The following is an 18,002-nucleotide window of genomic DNA, read 5'->3' as shown; positions in this document are numbered from 1 at the left end:
ATAATTAAGCTGGCATTCGCATATATAATAAATTGCAAAGAAGCTCCGAAAGAAACTCTTTAGCTTGAACCAAGTTCGAAGATCAGTACCCACCGCCATAAAAAAGCAACTTTTTAAAGTGAATACCCTCCTCAAGGTAGAAGATCTTAGAACACTTAAAGACCTTGAAATTATGAAACGAGCTTTTTAAGTAAACTGCCATCAAGAATAAATATATACACATGGAAAAATAATCCAAGGCTTAGTGGCTGGCGAGAAATTGCACCAATTGCAAAAAAGATATTCATACAGAAGCTTCCAAACTTCGCTTTTCCAAATCAAAAAAAAACAATTTTGGTGTTCTTAACCCAAGTTAGATTTTAAAAAAGAAGCAAAAGTACATACAAAAGCTTCGTGAAAAAACTAGATCAGAGGCTGGTTTGTTAAAGCTCGTACCATGGAGTTAGAGACTTGGACGTTAACCGGTATGAAAATCCACCCGCCAAAGTGGTGCGCTGAAAACGTCCATCCCCTAACTCCGAGGTACGAGCCTAAAATAGGCCTTTGAATAGCCTGGCAGACCTGAAGGAGACCTGAAAACGCTTTGGTAAGGAAAGTTCCATAGTTTTTTAGGTCTATGACAGAAGAAATCCAAATAATTTTAACAAACTTGAAAATAAATGAGTAATAAACTGATTTCAAGATTTCAGTGGCAAAGAAAGCCATTACATATTTTCGGGCAGCATAATCCATTAAAAAAAATAGGTTAGCCCTGAAAACCCAGAAAACCTGGAAATGCCAACGGACCGGATTTTCCTCATGGTCCCCTTAAACGACGCAAATTTTATCACATAAATTCAACGAAAAAGCGATTCACATCTCACAGACCAACCCTTTTGCCGTTTACTCTTCTGGAGTGGTTTTCATCACAACTTGTTTTTCTTCTCGATGGAGCGGTTAGCGTATCTAAATACTCGCAAAAGAAAAGAGCTGGAGGAGTGAAAGAACTAGTGAAAAATGATTTTGTGCTAGCATAAAGTAATGAGGTTGATTAAGAGCAAAAACTTTTGATCACATTTCAATACTGTACCAAGTACATGATTTGAGTGGGTCTTGGATTGGTGTAAACATTTATCCATTTTATTTTGCCCAACCCTGAGCGCAACCAAGAACAACGAAATAAGAGGTTGCGTAAAAACTAATGTCTTTTTTCCGCTCAATACTTTCTACTGATGAAATAAATAATCACGGGAGGTTGCAAGTAGGGGGCTACCAATTTACATTTTCAGTGGCATATGGGATCACTAGGGGAAAATCGGAAACCCGTTAGTTAGTAACAAAATTAACCCTGGCTTTTCTTCGCTCAAACCAGAGTTGCTTTTTTGGTCAAAGCTAACCTTTTACCTTACATTGGACAGGGTGGTGCTTTGACTTTCTTAGCTTTCTGGCAGTCCTCTTTTTGAAAATTTATTTGATCCCATCACCAATACTTTCCCGTTTCCTGTTTTAAATGAGAAGTTCAAGTTGTAGCAAAGGGGTTCACAATAAAAATCAATTAAACCATATCAGCAGAAAATTATCAGAAACTAGATATTCAATTCCTCATATTTTCAACTTGCTCCTTCAAGCACGTGTGCAAGATTCCCTCACCAATTCATTTCAACTGAACGATCTAATGGACCGAAACAGAGCAAAGAAAATCATACCGCTTTTAAGCACTGATGTGATCAATCTGCCTGCGCCTCAAACTTTCAAACCATTACTGCCAAGTTTGATCCAAGATGGATTTTTTTAGGTCAGGAGAAGGTACATTTTCTGACCCAAAAAATGCAGCTTGGATGAAACTTGGCAGTACTGGTTTGAAAGTTTGAGGCGCAGGCAGATTGATCACATCAGTATTGACAAGTACTTGGTCGCCCTGAAAACAAGGCTTGCCCGTAAGAAATGTCGAATACTCTTTTCAATGAGTCAAACATTAAAAACAGCTCCTTTGTCCTGGTTTGCCTTTTCAAAAATTTACAAAGAATCACTACTCAAAACTTGAATGCATCTAATTATTTCTTTTTGACTTGGTATCCAAAAAATAATGAAAACTAGGCATATGAATTTCGCTGCTTAAGTCCTGGTGGTTTGACGACACTGAACTTATTTGAATATGGATCAAACAACAAATATCCCGAAATTTCAATTAAATAAGCAAATAAACTAGGAAAAGGTCAATTTGAGCACATCAGTGCCAGTTAGTTCGAACAACGAAATCCTCCTCTCTTTTTCCTGGGCTTTTTCACTGTTCAATTTGCTTCCCTCAAATATTTGAGGGAATTATGTAGGCAATGATCCTGTTGCATGAATCAAGTCAGGTCAATCTTACATTCAAGTGCTAACCAGATCCGCTAGCTTTAATTTGTTGTTGTATCAGACATTTTAAGAATAAAAGTTAAGTAGGGTGTATAATTTCTTTAATCGTTTTAAGGGGGCGCCATTCACATCAGCAGTAAAAATGTCCAACAAAAAATCATGTCCCAAAGTAAACCACAAGACTCAAAACTATGCATGGTAAACATTAATGACAGAGAAGGTGGTCCAAAGTTTTTGAAACAAGAATCCAACGAACTAAGAATTATGGATTGTTAAGGCATCAATATTGAGATTTGAAAGCATTCAATACATTTGGATCACACCCACAGATGTGACGGCGAAGGACAAAGACTCCTCCGTTAGGCATGATGTTTGCCCAAAATCATCCCACAATTTGAACATTTATGCACGGTGTCTTGGCAGTTGTCGATACAAACAACAGGAACCCAACTCAAAGGACAGCAACTGAAATAGAATTAGGTTTCGCACTAATTAATGGCTTGTAACATTTAAGGGCAGAACATAAGCGACATTAAAAAAAGGCTAGCTTTCAGAGGCAAAATATTCGAGGACTATTTGCTGCAAAATAGACGAACTGTTCAATGAAGTGTTTGGAAACTAGGTTATTATTTAACGACCATATAAGAAAATATCATTAAAAAAATTCAAAATTGTGGTAAACCATTTGTTTGAAAACTCCACAGGACAATTAAGCAATGTTGTTATTCCAAAGTCTCAAAATTATCTTGGTGAGCTATCTCCCACAAACTTTGGTGATTTTTTCATATTATCTTTTTGTTGTGAAACCATATAGTATAAATGCTTTAACTAGACACGAACATATTCAAAATGACCTAATCTTGGCAAAATATTCAAAGCTTGATATTTTACATGCTCTTGATTTTCCCTTTTTGTGTTTTTAAAGGCATCAAGTAACAAGTTCAATGCATCAACTCTAGAAATAATTCATATTTGGGATTTTTGTATACTAAGTACAAATATTAACACTGTATAATTTGGTCATCCCTTTATAAAGTATTGTTTTGAGACGAAAAATATGCAGAAAAAATGCAAATAAGTGAGCCTTTCCCTCACTTAAAGTTGTGTGAGAATTTAGCACAAAATATTCACTTTGTTATCATGCCTGTACTCATCCCCTTCGAAATTGTCATCTTGACGATGGAGTGTCATAAAATGCAACTCACAAGATGCAAAATATACAGGTACAAATCCATCCACTCGTATTCACGTTTCTGCTTGTTTTGGTGTTGACATGTTGTTGGCAATTACTACATGTCACTTGCATAGATTTCGGTCCAAATCGAACCTGTTGTGGGGGCAACAAGAAACCGGTCGATTGAGGCGGATAGCATACCATTTGATTTGCAACTTGCATGCTCGAGACTGGTGCCAATGGCTGTGGCATCCCTGAAAGTCGAAATTCTATTTAATTAATTTTTCTTGTAAGTCGTAACTAGACTTGGGACAAAAAGAGGTGGAATACTACCATTGAAAAAGAGATTTAAAAGGGTGGCTCAAGGTGTCTTACCTAACAAAAAACCATGCTATTTGCAAAAACATTGCAGAACCATGTAATTTACAAGTTTTTCAAGGCATAAAATAATGAGGTTGAAAATTTCACCAACATTTGCATTCAATCCAACTTTTATTTTGGAGATGTCTGGTTCAACAAAGCCCCTTAATAACATTTGTGGTGACTCTGGAACTCCTGGAGATTTTTCTGATGTTGAACAAAACCCAGTGCAAGGGCATGCATAAAAACGTTTTGACCATAATATCGGTTTTTATGGGCATTGTTTTGTTATCCTTGACACAAGAAAACCTAACAGCAATGCTAGACATATTGTGCCCTTTCTCTGAGTTCTGTAGTCGTTAAAAAGTTATTTGTATCCAACTGTTACTTGTAATGGCAAAAAAAATAATTTTGACAAGGAAAACTTAGGTTATACAGGTGTTGAGAGAAGATATCCACTGAAAGCCTGCGATAAGAGAAAAAAAGCCGATTCAAAGGACGCCACTTCCTTTTGATTATGTACATACCAATCCAAGTCATCATACTAATTTAGATTTGAAAATGGTCAGTCACAGTTCAACACAATATCGTGAAAAGCCAAACATTTTATCTTGGCCAAGTTGCATTCCACTTAACTTGATTTGTCATTCATTACTGCCCACTCAGAAAATGACGTCTATTGAGCAAATAGATAAATTTTGGTCCTAATCTGCCAGGGTAAGATCTCACTAAAGATGCTTAAAGAATGATCAGCAAAGGCATGGAGTACGATAGTAGTGGAGTGGAAAGCTCTCTGAAACCTCGCTAGAAGACGTTTCAGTTTTGCGTTACCTCCTAATCAAGTACCTGAACATGAAGATGGAATTCATTGAGCACACTGAACACTCTCTCAGTGGGAATGCATCTGATCAGGAGGTAACGCATAGCTCTTGGGACATTGAAGCAGGAGAGGAAAACCAAGGGGGACGCTTTCTTTTCAGGCTGCTTCGGCTGCCGAGTGGGCTGGCCTCTTCAAATTCGGTGGGTGTCTTAATCGAGTTCAGCTGTTGATAACGCTGATGACGTCTTACTACATGGGCAAAACAATCATTCAGTGCTCGAGAAGGACGCAAGAATCAGAGCGGTAAATCGAGGATTAATTCAACATGTGCCCTAGTTGTAACACGTTTGGGTGTGTCAATCGGTGCCAAAACCAATAGACCGTTTGAATGTCTTTCCACTGTTTTCCTTCTCATGTACCTGTTCACATATGAACGAGTCCTTTGCCCGGCCTTGATCCATTTATCAATTGTGAGACACCATGGTACTACTCTTTACTTTACGGTTGCTCAAGCAGTAGATAGAGTGACCCACATCCCTGCCGTGAACATGGCTTGAGCTCGTCAAGCAAGTGGTGGATGGATTACTTTACCTTATACAAAGACTGATTCAATTTAGATGAGATCAGAGGCAACTGCATCATCCGCCCCTACAGATTCTTGGCCGCTTATTACTTAGGGTCATAGCCGTCATTCCGCCATTGGCCGACACATATGGCCATGATCAATCCTCTGCACTTTGAGGCCCACGCTTCAAGACAATCCAGCCCCTTATTGCCGTTCTCCCTCCCGTTTCTCACCCACCAGTGTTGTCCATGAAAATGAAAGCTTACAGACCGGGTCTAGATCTTCGACTGACTCACTCAATTGGCGGTTGCTTGGCTGTAATGGTCCATAAATCGTTCCCACCGGCCCTGGATTGACTGGATGGCTTCAACCAATACTATTCAAAACACGCCAAGCATCTCTCCACGAAGTACATATGTTCAGGCAATAGGTCAGCTATTGAATTGATTGACCATCTCAAATTGTTTCTCTCCCAGACGTGGATCAAGAATAGCCTTCATGTCAATGGCATCATGACCCAGGCCATGGGTTTTCATTGCCCTCCACCAACTCTACATTAACTGAAGTCGTCAATAGCTTTTACTACTGTTTGACTGTATTTCACCCAGCCAACTTATTTTGTTAATGATTTATCAACCAGTCATGGATGCGGGACCTTCCCAGCGCTCATCTTCGTCTATGGCCTTTGCTTATGGCATCCCAGCTTCCCCAGCTTATCCTGAAAGCGGTCAATGACTCCCTTTTCAAATTACTCAGGACTAGGGACCCTGGATGCAGAGACCCGCGAGGTTGAGTATACGTCATCAAATTCGAGCGATCTGATTGGCTGTCAATTGTCAACGAACATGGGCTTTGTTTGGAAACTTTCTCAACAGGGAGTCAGTCACTTCCAAAAAGACCTAACGTGTTTGCATGGCATAAGAAGGCAAAGTTTTGAATGATTTATGACAAATCTGATTCACCTTGGGTTCAACCAACATATTCTACAACATTAAAGTGTCTTTTGCCATTAGAATTATATCAGTACAGTATTTCTCAATGAAATATAGCTGTCACGCTGATTTCTTGCATGTTGTCAGTGTCATTTTGGACTAAGGCACTTCAAAAAAGAAAGTACAACCATATTAAACAAATTAAATTGTAAAGTATAGGGGACTTGTATCTTGAGAGTTTCAGAAAGTTCACAAGCCACAATGTTGATTTGAATAATAGAATGAAATATGTTTGCAATCTAATCTTATTGAAAAATGGGTTCAGAAATCATTTAGAAAGTAACAAAACTATTTTTGATAATCTAAAATGCCATATCCATGCATCAGCTTGTCTTTGAGTAAAATTTCGCAGTGTCCTTGAAAAAAATATTCACTGGTACTTGTCGTGACAGTACTCTTTCTTACAAAGCGCATCAGTTCGAAATCTGTTTGGAAACTTTTTAGTTCATCTGATTGCTTACTTTTTCGAAGTGGAGCCACTTGTCAAACCTTGTGCGTTCTTTGACCAGAGTCTCTACTCAGGACACACCTCTGAGAGTCTTAGTATGCCAATAATGCATGGATGCACTTCATGAGCAATTATTGGGAACCTGACCTTTTCAGACGCAATTTCCAGGCAAACCATGCACTTCCAGGTCAACAATGTGGCATCATATCATTGTCCTGGGACCAACATTTCTTTGGAATATTGACGGTCACATCCAATTGTTTGGCCACAATATTGGCAATCTGTCCAATTGAGCCATCCTCTACTCTACAACTACCAAAATTTCCATCACTATTCCTCTTCAATAGCGTTTATCTTACTTATTCCTGAAAACTGAGCTGATTTTTGTCATTGTCATCTGTATTTTCACCTGGTTATCAATATACATATAAATTAAACCCTGTTTTATGCTCTCATTTTATTTATATATTAACATTACTGACGTGACCTTAGGATAAAATATGAGACCACAATTTCAACCTGTGATCTGCTAATGAATAGTAGTGTGATATTCAAGGAAAATTGTTGTCCATTTATTCATGCTTGATTTGAACTGAAAAATATGTAAATAAAAGTTACTGTTTATTGCCAAAATCTTTATAGAGCATCTTCAAATGCACACTATACATTGTGAACACGAACATCCCTTGTTCTGCCCATGTAGGCGTTTGACGCAACATCTGGCGAACTGTAAGGCATAACAAGCCGAACGTGCCCCCCTTGAGGGAAACCCATCAAGATGACGTCACGGCAATGATACACTTTGGGGGACATAAGGGAAGGGAGGGAGCGTCAGCAGCAGTAGTAGATTCTGGGCATGTTGCTCCAAAAGCCCCTTCAAGAGTACAGTGGAGCTTGTTTGGAGGGAGCTAAGCATAGATGGGTCAAGACATGGAAAAATTAACGAGACACAACAACCGATTTTAGTATCCAGTGAAGGTCAGGTCATGAAGTGAAAGTATTGGCCTCCAAAAGGAAAACTCTGATCAATATATGTGAGCTGACTGAACTCTGAAAGGTTCATGTGAAAAGTCCCCATTAAAAAGCCAGACGTCACTGGTTTGTATGTTGCCTCTGGCAAACGACCAAACTATCACAAAATAAGAAGACAATTTGCAATTTAATTGCATTAGAAAATGATTTGTTGAAACCATGCCTTCTGTAGGGTCACAACCAATGGAATTGGCATTCGCAAAGTGCCTGGTCCTCAAATTCTGAGTAAGATCTCCAGTCTAAGATTAGGAAGTTACAACTGACGTAAATAAGTTCTTTGAACATTGCCGAATTGCCAATTTTCCTAATCTATCAAGTCAGTTTTTGATGGTGTACCCATCACTGCCGTTGCCGCTCGTTGTCAACGGTCCCTCAATCCCCACCTCCTCTCGTCTACCTACCTTACTGCTGCTTCTGTGTGTCCCCTAAAGTGTACTTTAACCAACATCCATAAAACCTAATTTTTAGAAGAAAAAACGCTTTTTACGACTTATCTTTCGTATTTTAGAATTTCGTATTTTTGCAATGAACTTTTTTAAATCTTAACAAAGTTTTTTGTCCAAGATTGCGCTTTATATCTTGGGTTTTTAGTACCCCTACTTCTTTGAAAAGTGCCCCAGTGACCTCCCAAAATTTGTGCTGACATCATCATGCAGCTGCTACTTCAATGTCCCACTACCAAACCTCGCTAGAAGACGTTCGATCTACGACCCAGCTTTCCACTCCACTACTGACGTACTCCATGGCAAAGGTCAGCTGATTCTCCCTCCCATAATTAGACGATCATTCTCTCTGAGACTAGTTTTTTAAATGCTCGTGCCTTTGAGATAAGGCTTGGACGTGACCTAGAATGAGAATTCGCTAACCACTTTCCAGCTAACTCCGAAGTTTGTGATTTAAAAAACTGGCCTCAGGTCCCTTATTCTTATAGATGGAGGTTTTTGAGGACTGCCGTTATATACAGTTCTCCGAAATAAAAAACACCATAAATCTCAGGTTGAAAAGGTTCAACTCATTTGTATGTCAAGCGCTCATCAGTGTAAATAAGATGAAAAACTTTGTTACTCTTCACCATGGTTGGATCACTTGAAAAAACTTGGAAAATAAATGTTGAGTAAATTTAGGATCCCTGATAAGGTACTCAAGCGTGACAATAATTTTGATTGTCACATTCGAATATGTGAATCGGGAGGACTCAAACAATAGACCACTAGAATGATTCGTATGGTCTATGTTCAAACAAATCAAAATAGCCAAGTGGCCGGGACTCAGACAATTGTAATACCTTTTTTGTGGACTTCCTTACCGCTGCTGGGAATGGAATCCTAGCACTTCAAGACGAAAAACGTCTTCATTTTACTTGATTATTTATTCATATAATATTGATCCACCGACAAATTAGAGTTGGCGGATCTGGAAAGCTCTTCAATGCAGGGTTGATCAGGTGTTTTGATAGTTATAGGGTATCTACTTCAAAGACATTTTGTGCATAGTTGTAAAGTTTTGTATTTTTTGACACTCTTGGACAGAGACGGATAAACGTCCAAAATTGAAATGCCCATCCTGATTCCCAGTCCGTAAGAGCCGAATTCATCTTAAAAAGAACTAGAAATCACATGAATAATCAGTGTAAAAGGGGCAAATGAGTTGGTCGATGGGAGTTGCTGACTAGTAGACTGAGTTATTAACAGGAAACACTTGTGTTCGTGGGAAGGAGAAAGAGCATAGCCAAAGGTGGTGAGCGTGGTGAGAAGCCCTCTAGTAAGAAGTGATAGGCGGTAAGGCGAGCACCGAGCAGGGTCGCCCAAAATGTGCTTTTAAATTAGATTTTGGCCTACTGACACGAAAATGTCACAATAAATCTCATTGACATCAACCTTGTCCAACGTGCATGAGAGAGTGATTGAAGACTTCCTACTAGACCATCCACTCCAAAATGGTCAAACACCAAGCCATGAACTCAGTCTGAAATGAGAACTACTCAACTCATTGAACTCTTGGAAAATTTGAGAAAAGAAATGACAAATCATGATATTTCAGACGTCAGTTTCCTACATAAGGTGCAAAGGCTCTGTGATTGTACCACCCCCAAGGGTCTCCAAAAAGATTTCAAGTCTTTTCTCTTTTGCGAAAAAAAGTGGGCTATCTCCTCAGTGACCTAGTTGAGATCCCCTCCGGCATACTACAAGGCTCGAATCCATACAACCCATAATATTGACTTGTCAAAATTAAGAATTTCGCAATGCTTTACAATCTGTCGCACGGACTCTTGCTCCGATGATTTATTTCTCGTACTTATTTTGGGTTTTGGGTCGTACATGGGTTGTGCACAACTTTTAAAGGTTTCGTGAGGCGCTATTCATCATACTGCGAAATTCTTGAGTTTGACAAGTCAATAGTGCTCGGCAAAGAAACAAAGGATAAACTTGCTTGTTGTGGTTTTCTACTGAAGCTGAATCGGTTATCAGTTATCACGAACCAGTGCACGGACTTCTATAGATGTGGACTGGGCACGGAAATAAAAAAAATATCTCCTAAACTGTGCACTTAATTCAAAATAAGCACTTGATGGGACCACAAGATCTGGTTGAATAGATGAACTTGGCCAGATTTGAGCCCAACCCTATGCTTAAGGAACTCAGGTACTACAAGGTTATGTAGTAAGCACCACATAAAATTCGAATTTTCGGCTTTTGGTCAGTTAAAAAAGCTTTTGGCACCATATCTTTGAAAGGGGCCACTTAACAATTAAATAGCAGAAAAAAGGCGTGCCTCTGATTGAGAGGATCTACGTTTCTTTTTCTAGTACTTTTTCGAAAAGTTACTCAGTGTGACTATGACCTAGAGCAAGCTGATTTGGCGGGAATTCGTTCGAAGTCCATATTTCTAAAAGTTCGTGACCAGTAATATTCCAGCCAATCGAAGGCAGTGCCTCTACAACCGGCCAGAAACTTTATCCTAACAGCCAATCAATCAGCTGCACCCGTTTGCTCTAAAAACGGGTCTGCCAGCCAATTCAGCCGCAATTACCTTTAGGTTGTTTTGGTCCGATTTGTTATTTAAGATGTCAGGGCTGCCAGGCAAATGTTGAAAATTGCGTTTTCTTGAGCCTCAAGAAAGCTCTGGACAGGGCAAACCTGCAACATGACAAGACTAATGGTGCAGCCCTGATGACTAGTCTTGGTCATCGAGATACGTCCATAATTTTCAGTGGTCTATGCTCAATGATATCATTCCATGCTGACGACACCTAGCTCGTCATTGGTAGAAATGGCCGAGATTGCTCCGCTCTCCAAGAGGTTAGGGCGGCTTCACACTACGATGGAAAACTAGGATTGAATCCGGTTTGAGGATGGAAGTAGGACTCCATCCTAGGGCGAGTTCGGCAAGAGGCTTAGAGTCCAGCAGAGGACTCCAGTCTTTCAGTGTCCTCAAGTCGAACAAAAAGACTCCTACAGCAAAAAATCGTCCCAGCACTAGTCCTACTTCAATCCTCAAATCGGATTCAATCTTGGTTTTTCCATCCTAAATAGTGTAAAGCCGCCCTTACACTACCATTCAATCACACCAATTGCAAGTGGGTCGATGAGAGTACATCGAGTAACATGAGACTAAATGGATCCAAATTCCAGGTCACGTCCTATCGCTCATCCCTCCCTCCTCATTACTTAGATCATGGAGTACTCCATGCTTAGATAATGAAGGGTCAGTCAAATATTAAAGCTTTCTCTTCCATCAAAAAACCTTGGAGTTACACTTCAGGATGATGGGAAACTTAATATCCATCCAGTGAGAAGGTATCAGATGGTATCAGATACATCATATAAGGTATCAGATGCTTTGATCGTCAACATTTTAGATACGACTCTTACCAATTTGTGCCTGATATTGTTGTTGTTGATATTGTAGTTGTTGTTGCTGAAATTCTTGACTTGGTGGGGCGTATTGGGGAGGAGAAGGATAGATAACCCCCTTATTCGGTGAAGGTGGTCTGTCCAGTTCAATGACATCCTCAAGATCATCATCGTCGTTCTTTTTAGGCCCGTCATCATCATCACAAATGTCGGCAATATTGGATTGTTCCACAGCCAATTCCTCACTTATGATGAGTGAATCATCTTGTTCCAATTCGTCGTCTTTACTCATATCCACCGATTCCGATGAGGATGCCAAGGATTCTACATCTTCGACCCCCGATAAATGAGGATTCTTCATGGTCCATTCCAATTTATTCACGGATGATTCGGAACCATCGCTGTCCTCTTCAGCATCACTGCAAGAAATCTGACCCGGGATGAGATCTTCTTTGTCCATAATGTTTAGAAATGAGAAGTCTTCTCCAGTTTCAGGATGCAGACTTTCAGGTTGTTGCCGCCTTTGAAAATCAGTTTAAGGCAGGTATGTTACCCATGCCAACCGACACAATTGGTAACCATAATAAGCCGTTTACCTGGTCAAAAATCGATATAGATTGAGCGGACAATTTAGGCGGTTGAAGTGGCCATGTCACATGTAGCTTGAGAGGGCAATGGTGTTTGTCTTTTTGCACGTTTACCAAATCTTTGGTTATTTGATTGCTCTGGACAGTTCTGATATTTTTAGACGAGACGTTCGTTCAACTCAGCCATAGATCTGATTGCTCTTATTATGCTAGCAATCGTGATTTGTAAGAATCTGTATGAATGATGATCGAAGAGCTTCAAATCGATCCTTAAATTTAGATTTCGTGGGGCCATTCTTACTTAGGGTAAAAAGGCATCTATATGCCCAAGAGATTGCCTAAAAAGCCACCCTATAGTACTGATTATGGGCACCCTATAACATAGGGAGAACTCGTCTAGTTTCAGATTTCACACGGCTAAAAATGGTTTTATGAGATTGACAACAAGGCATTGTAAAACGGAGGGGTTATAAGGTCAATTAAAGAACAGTTTATGGGATTTGGTATTCATTGTCAAAAGGTTGGCAGGAATTTGGGGATTTAGTGGGGACTTTCAGGAACGTTGTGATGAAAGATTTCAATGTATTTTAATCAAGGCTTTTTAAAGTGTTACCGAACAATGTTTGAGCAATAATTTGTATTCGAAGTTTTCATATCATGGAATGTCATTTATAAATACAAGCGGCCTAAATGTGCGTTAGCCGTAGCACGTCCTAGTTTAGTTGTATTTAAAGCATATTTCATGCCCTTTTTGCATATTTTAGCTTTGCATGGAAGGGAAAAATTGACCATATTCTTGCAACAAATAGAGAAAGTAGCTTATTGTCTAAAAGTCAAAAATCTTCGTCACAGATGGTGTGGGTTCAAATTCCGTTGTCAGAAGTTCCTAGTGAGAAAGCGATCCCAACTTGGATTCTCCTTCTTAATCTTCCCTCACAAATCATTCAGCTGCCAACTCCACCCATACGTAGACAAACTAACAATTTGATACCGTAAAATCAAGTAGGACGCATGCTTATCCATTAAGCAATAAAACCAAAGTTGTTTCTTATGGTTTTACGAGCTAGAAGATACCAAGATGTGTTTGGTTATATACCATTTTAAACCGTCTGATGATGGATGCTCCAAAAGGCCAGCCCAAGGAACGCAACTCTTCTACTCTCCCGTTGTCTCTCCAGAAGCCTGTTTTTTTAAGCACTTACCTCTGAGTTAAGGGCTTGGACGTTACCCAGTATCAAAATACCTTGGTCAAAGTGGTGAGCAGATGCTCATTCTAGGTAATGTCCAAACCTTAACTCAGAGGCACGAGCGTTTAAAAAAAACTCGCCTCAGGATAACTTCCCTTGAGGGCTCTCATGTATGGGTACAACCTAGATACGTACACTAGATCTATAGAGGTCCCTGATGGCTGGAATAAGCGTCAGCTTAGTAATGAAAACAAACCTATTCCTCCCAAGCCATCCCTGGAAGGTTTTACCTCTACGTATACAGAGTGAATGGCCCGTGGATTGGAGCCAGAACGTCTAGATATTGATTCGGGGGAGCTCGTAGATCATACGAGTGTCCTTACTTTGGGTCCTGTTGAGCTTGAACGCCCCTGAGCTCGATCGATGTAGCGGACAAACAAAGGTAAAAACGAGCGAATACTTTCTAAGATACCAAGCTTTATCGAGAGGTTATTATATGAGTAATTTATTGCCCAAACACTGTGACACCAAGCAGTCAATTGATTGTTGCCAACAAAATATTACTAAAAAGGCAGTTTCACAAATTCTGGTGGCTAAGTTTAAAAGCATCACTTTTTCTAAACTTACCAGTAAGTTTTTTAGTACAGCTTAACGGAAAAAGATGATGAGGAAAAATCGCTGGTTTGCTGCAAGTATAGAAAGTAAAGCTCTCTGTTTGTCCCTATTTCGATGTCAAAAGTGTTTGTAATTATAACCTTATAGGATTTGAAAGGTGTCTCAGAAGGGTCGGTGGTGGTGCATTTATGATGTCAGAATAGATCAACAATAAGTTGTTCAGAGAAAAATACCTTGTTAAAGACAGGCATCTTCGAGCGTATTCTTGTATTTCTCCGTTTGTTTGTCCGCAACGAGGATGAAGCCATGCAAAATATCCTTTGAACACTTCGTTTTTGAACGAAAATGACCATAAACAGAGGTGAAAAAATAGAGAGGGATATGCTCTAAAACATATAACATTCATAACAGCAGATTGAAATGTGCATAAGCAAGCTCAACAACTGGCAAAAAAACAATTTTGGCAACAACAAAATATGCCCTAAAACAAAAAGAGCTTTAATGTGTAAATGCTTTGAGCATTTGAAAAATATTGAGAAAAATCAAAGGAATGGAAACTAAAGACCAGGGGTGGAGAACAAATTTGAAAGCAAAAAGGAGGCAAATGACCAATAAACAAGACTAATGCAAATCCCATTGCATTATCCTTAACTTTCATTTCTTTGTGAGCTTAAGTATTGCTCATCCCTTTAGTCCTAAACATTGGACTACGAATTGCCAATAGTCATGCATAAGCCCCTTACTCACTTTTTCATTGGTGAATGGGGTAGGATGGGTTGGAGGAATGAGCTCTGCTGTCAAGCCAAGTCAGCCATACACTACCTATTTTTTCCAATAGACAATGCCATTGTCCGTTATCAGATTGCTACTCGTCTGTGGGTGAGGTTAGCATTTAAAAGTTTAGCTTATTATGGCCAAGGAGAAGAATCAAAGGGGAACTCTCTCTAACAAGGAACTTCAGATAGAGGGATCTGAACCGATGCCTTTTGTGATCTTTTAGACACTCAGCTTCACGTTCTCCATTTGTTGCTGTCGTGACCTCATGAAGAGCTCAATGAGATGACTGATTTATTTATTACTGATGTGATCAATCTGCCTGCGTCTCAAACTTTCAAACCAGTACTGCCAAGTTTGATCCAAGCTGTTTTTTTTGGTCAGAAAATGTACGTTCCCTTAACCTAAAAATTCCAGCTAGGATCAAACTTAGTAGTACTGATTTGAAAGTTTAAAAGTGTTATTTATTAACTATTCGGACATTAAGGCTGGTAAGAGCAAACAAACTTGCCTGTCAATGCCATTGATGCAAAATTGGCGTTTCAAACTAGTTTTAATTAAGGAGACCTTTCCTCATATAGCAATGCGAAAGAAGGGTCAGCTTCTCAAAAACGTGTTTGCAGCCCCAAACTTGCATCTCTGACACTGGTACCAGGAAACAAACGGTTTATGTAAGGGTGACTAGAAATAGGCAGAGAGCATAAGCAAACAATTACACCATCTCCCTTTTCGAGGAAGGGATTAATAATATGAAAACCATCGGCACTCCGGCAGACATCCCAGTTGCAATCACATGGTGATAATTTTTTACCTCTTCCCCCAGAGCCTAAACAATGTGCATGAAACATGAAATAATACGTTTTATAAGCATCTCAACTTCTTTCAGGTCATGAAACGGATAACACATATTTAGGTCGTCTCTAATGATCATCTATCTTGTTTTTCAATATAGAAAATTGCTTGCAATTTGTTGATATCAAGCTCTAAAAACATTACGTTCGATATGGCAATTCACAATTCCAACCCATGTTACACATGAACTTGGGGAATGAAATCAATGTGATAGCCGCTCCATTCTAATACATCTTGCTGTGATAATGGGTTCCAAAAACTCCAATTTCGTCCACTTGCATTGGTCTTGACAGGCCCTGCCAATCATAATTGACAAGGGTCACATATTGACCCAGTATAGCATTGACGCACGTCACTCCAGACAAAATACTTTGAGGGGTTGAATAAGGATGCATTCCACAGTAATTCATGGCCCGGAAATCGGCGTCCTTCCACGAAGAACGGCTCATCATATAAAAATCTCCCACCCAAACTTGGATATCCTTGTTTCGTTCCGCGCAACAAGTCAAGCGGCCCAACCACAAAACATTGTGGACCTCAAAAGTATCTCCAAGATCAACTGAGATCCAATCGGGCTTGTTCTTGCGAAAATCAGCATGCCAAAAGCTCTGTCCGATTATCCTGTCTACGGACTGCCAGTCAAAGAATGTCTGATGAATCGAGCTCGAGCTCACTGGCTTGCCAGCAGCCAAGTTCTCACCCAAGAATTGGCAATAGTAGAGGTCAGTGGAGTGGTTGGCTGATGATGGAGCATAACGCTTCTTCTTTGGGTCGATTTGGAACAAATAACTGTCATAATTGATCATTGGCCAATGCTGAAACTTGGGATGGTCCATGCCAACCTCGTCTTCGCCCCATTCTTTCAGACCTATGCTCCAGGTCAAGTGTCTAATTCCATTGGCCTCTGTAAACTCACGAACCAATGAAGTAAAGCGAGGCGTAACCGAATCATTGCTCAAATTGGACAGGGCCTCAATGAACTCATCCGTTCGCTCCATGGGCAAAATGCCACCCCTGAGAAAGCATTGCTGAATGGCATCACTGAAGACAGTTGGTTTGGATACTTTGGCCATGAAGATCTTGGTACCATCAATGACTACGGAGTGATTGAAACCGGCTCTGAGAGCAGCCTCCTCAATGTTGGAGTTTATCACGGGTTGATAGATGATCTTTTTGGGATTGCATAACACCAGGGATTCAAAGTTCACGACGGGATTAATTGAAATTGAAGGGCTCTGTTCGTAGGCGGAGGTCAGGAAGCAGGACCCGCCTACTTTAGCGGGCGTGTAAAGGTATTTCGAGCAATCCCTTGAAGTATAACAGAATAACGCGCAGAGGGTTTGAGATGAAATTATTTGTCCAAGATGAGTTGCTAGCACTTTGCCACAAATGGACAGAGAAATGAACATGATCAAACTAGGTGACATATTGAAGTGATATTATGATGGACCAAACGACTGACTGGTTGAGAAACTTGGTTCTGCAATGCTTGCACAACTTCAAAACACTTATGTACATTGGACGGCCAAATCCAGAGCTATGTAGATCTGTAAGGGAATGAAAAAAATAAGAAACAAAGTTTTGTGATCGCCGAAATGAAACGCAATTGTTTATGGGTTAATTGTTTTAACGGTTAGGATTTACGGTGAGATAACTTCATTTCAGTCTTCAGCAAGCTATTATGAATCATGATTAAGGCTCTTTTTCCTCAAGTTGTTATTTGAGCTGCAAAAACAGGACCTTTGACGGAGTAGACTCTTGTTGTTAAAGGTTGCGGTTCTGGCCAAAACCTGCTGTGCTGGTACAGGCCTTGTCAAGTGAACGCGTTCATGAACAACTGACGCCATTCCATGGAGTAAAATCAAAGGAAACATGCATTGAATTATGAAATTTATTTCATTTTGCCTGCTTGTCTAAGCAAATAGCATTGTGGTATTGAGCCAATTTGATAGTACGTTCACCGAATTATGCCAAACATGTTCATTGTGTTGGGTTTTTGTAACACAGCTCACTCGAAATCACTCGATTATTGAAAATTCAATGGGCGGATGGTGCGAGTTGACTGTGATGTTTGTCTTAGTTCTCCCTCCCCAATATACCCAAAATCAGGGTGCCGGACCACATTTTTCCTTGAATTTCCTTCTCTTGACATGCCAATTATAACGATTGTTGTGCTTCATACACTAGAAATCAATTTGACACACGCACGTTTTGGTAAAAATCAACAATTCCTATGCAAACCAGAACTACAGTATATATTACCTTCTTAAATAGGATGGAATCAACCCAATATTGACCCTTGTGGTGTTACCAAGATGTTGTCGAGAGAGATGGATGGTTGACAAGATAATGCAAAGTACCCAAATCGACATCCATTCAAGCAAAAACTCAGTTTAGAAACCATT

At 39.8% G+C, this 18,002-nt stretch overlaps 2 protein-coding genes across 3 annotated transcripts; both read right to left on the bottom strand.

Annotated features, from left to right (window-relative positions):
• Positions 1-2,421: 2,421 nt before the first annotated feature.
• Positions 2,422-12,183, bottom strand: LOC131892143 (uncharacterized). 2 transcript variants are annotated; one of them, XR_009374526.1, is made up of 3 exons: positions 11,601-12,183; positions 3,482-3,765; positions 2,422-2,802 (listed from the first exon to the last, which is right to left on the bottom strand). XR_009374526.1 is itself a non-coding variant. In XM_059241917.1 (3 exons), exons 1-3 carry the CDS (start codon positions 12,040-12,042, stop codon positions 2,697-2,699), a joined length of 771 nt encoding a protein of 256 aa, XP_059097900.1. In that variant the 5' UTR covers positions 12,043-12,182; the 3' UTR covers positions 2,422-2,696. The 2 variants fall into 2 exon arrangements, 1 of the variants encoding a protein (XP_059097900.1); XM_059241917.1 differs by having other exon boundaries at positions 3,543-3,765; positions 11,601-12,182.
• A 3,476-nt stretch (positions 12,184-15,659) lies between these two features.
• On the bottom strand, positions 15,660-17,660 carry LOC131891750 (uncharacterized). Its single transcript, XM_059241391.1, has 2 exons — positions 17,610-17,660; positions 15,660-17,144 (listed from the first exon to the last, which is right to left on the bottom strand). The coding sequence occupies exon 2, from the start codon at positions 17,022-17,024 to the stop codon at positions 15,822-15,824; it is 1,203 nt and encodes a 400-aa protein (XP_059097374.1). The 5' UTR covers positions 17,025-17,144; positions 17,610-17,660; the 3' UTR covers positions 15,660-15,821.
• Positions 17,661-18,002: the final 342 nt, after the last annotated feature.

Source organism: Tigriopus californicus, chromosome 12, assembly GCF_007210705.1.
Source record: "Tigriopus californicus strain San Diego chromosome 12, Tcal_SD_v2.1, whole genome shotgun sequence".
Taxonomy (NCBI): domain Eukaryota; kingdom Metazoa; phylum Arthropoda; class Copepoda; order Harpacticoida; family Harpacticidae; genus Tigriopus; species Tigriopus californicus.
This window is presented reverse-complemented; position numbering and strand designations above follow the sequence as displayed.

Bases quoted from the DNA above. Each gene is read 5' to 3' on its own strand.
- LOC131891750 (XM_059241391.1), bottom strand. From the start codon at position 17,024: ATGTCACCTAGTTTGATCATGTTCATTTCTCTGTCCATTTGTGGCAAA.
- LOC131892143 (XM_059241917.1), bottom strand. From the start codon at position 12,042: ATGGACAAAGAAGATCTCATCCCGGGTCAGATTTCTTGCAGTGATGCT. The intron at 3,766-11,600 runs GTAAGAGTCGTA...TTCGACTTTCAG, and splicing joins ACAATATCAGGCACAAATTG to GGATGCCACAGCCATTGGCA. The intron at 2,803-3,542 runs GTGAGTTGCATT...ATTCTATTTCAG, and splicing joins ACCTGTATATTTTGCATCTT to TTGCTGTCCTTTGAGTTGGG.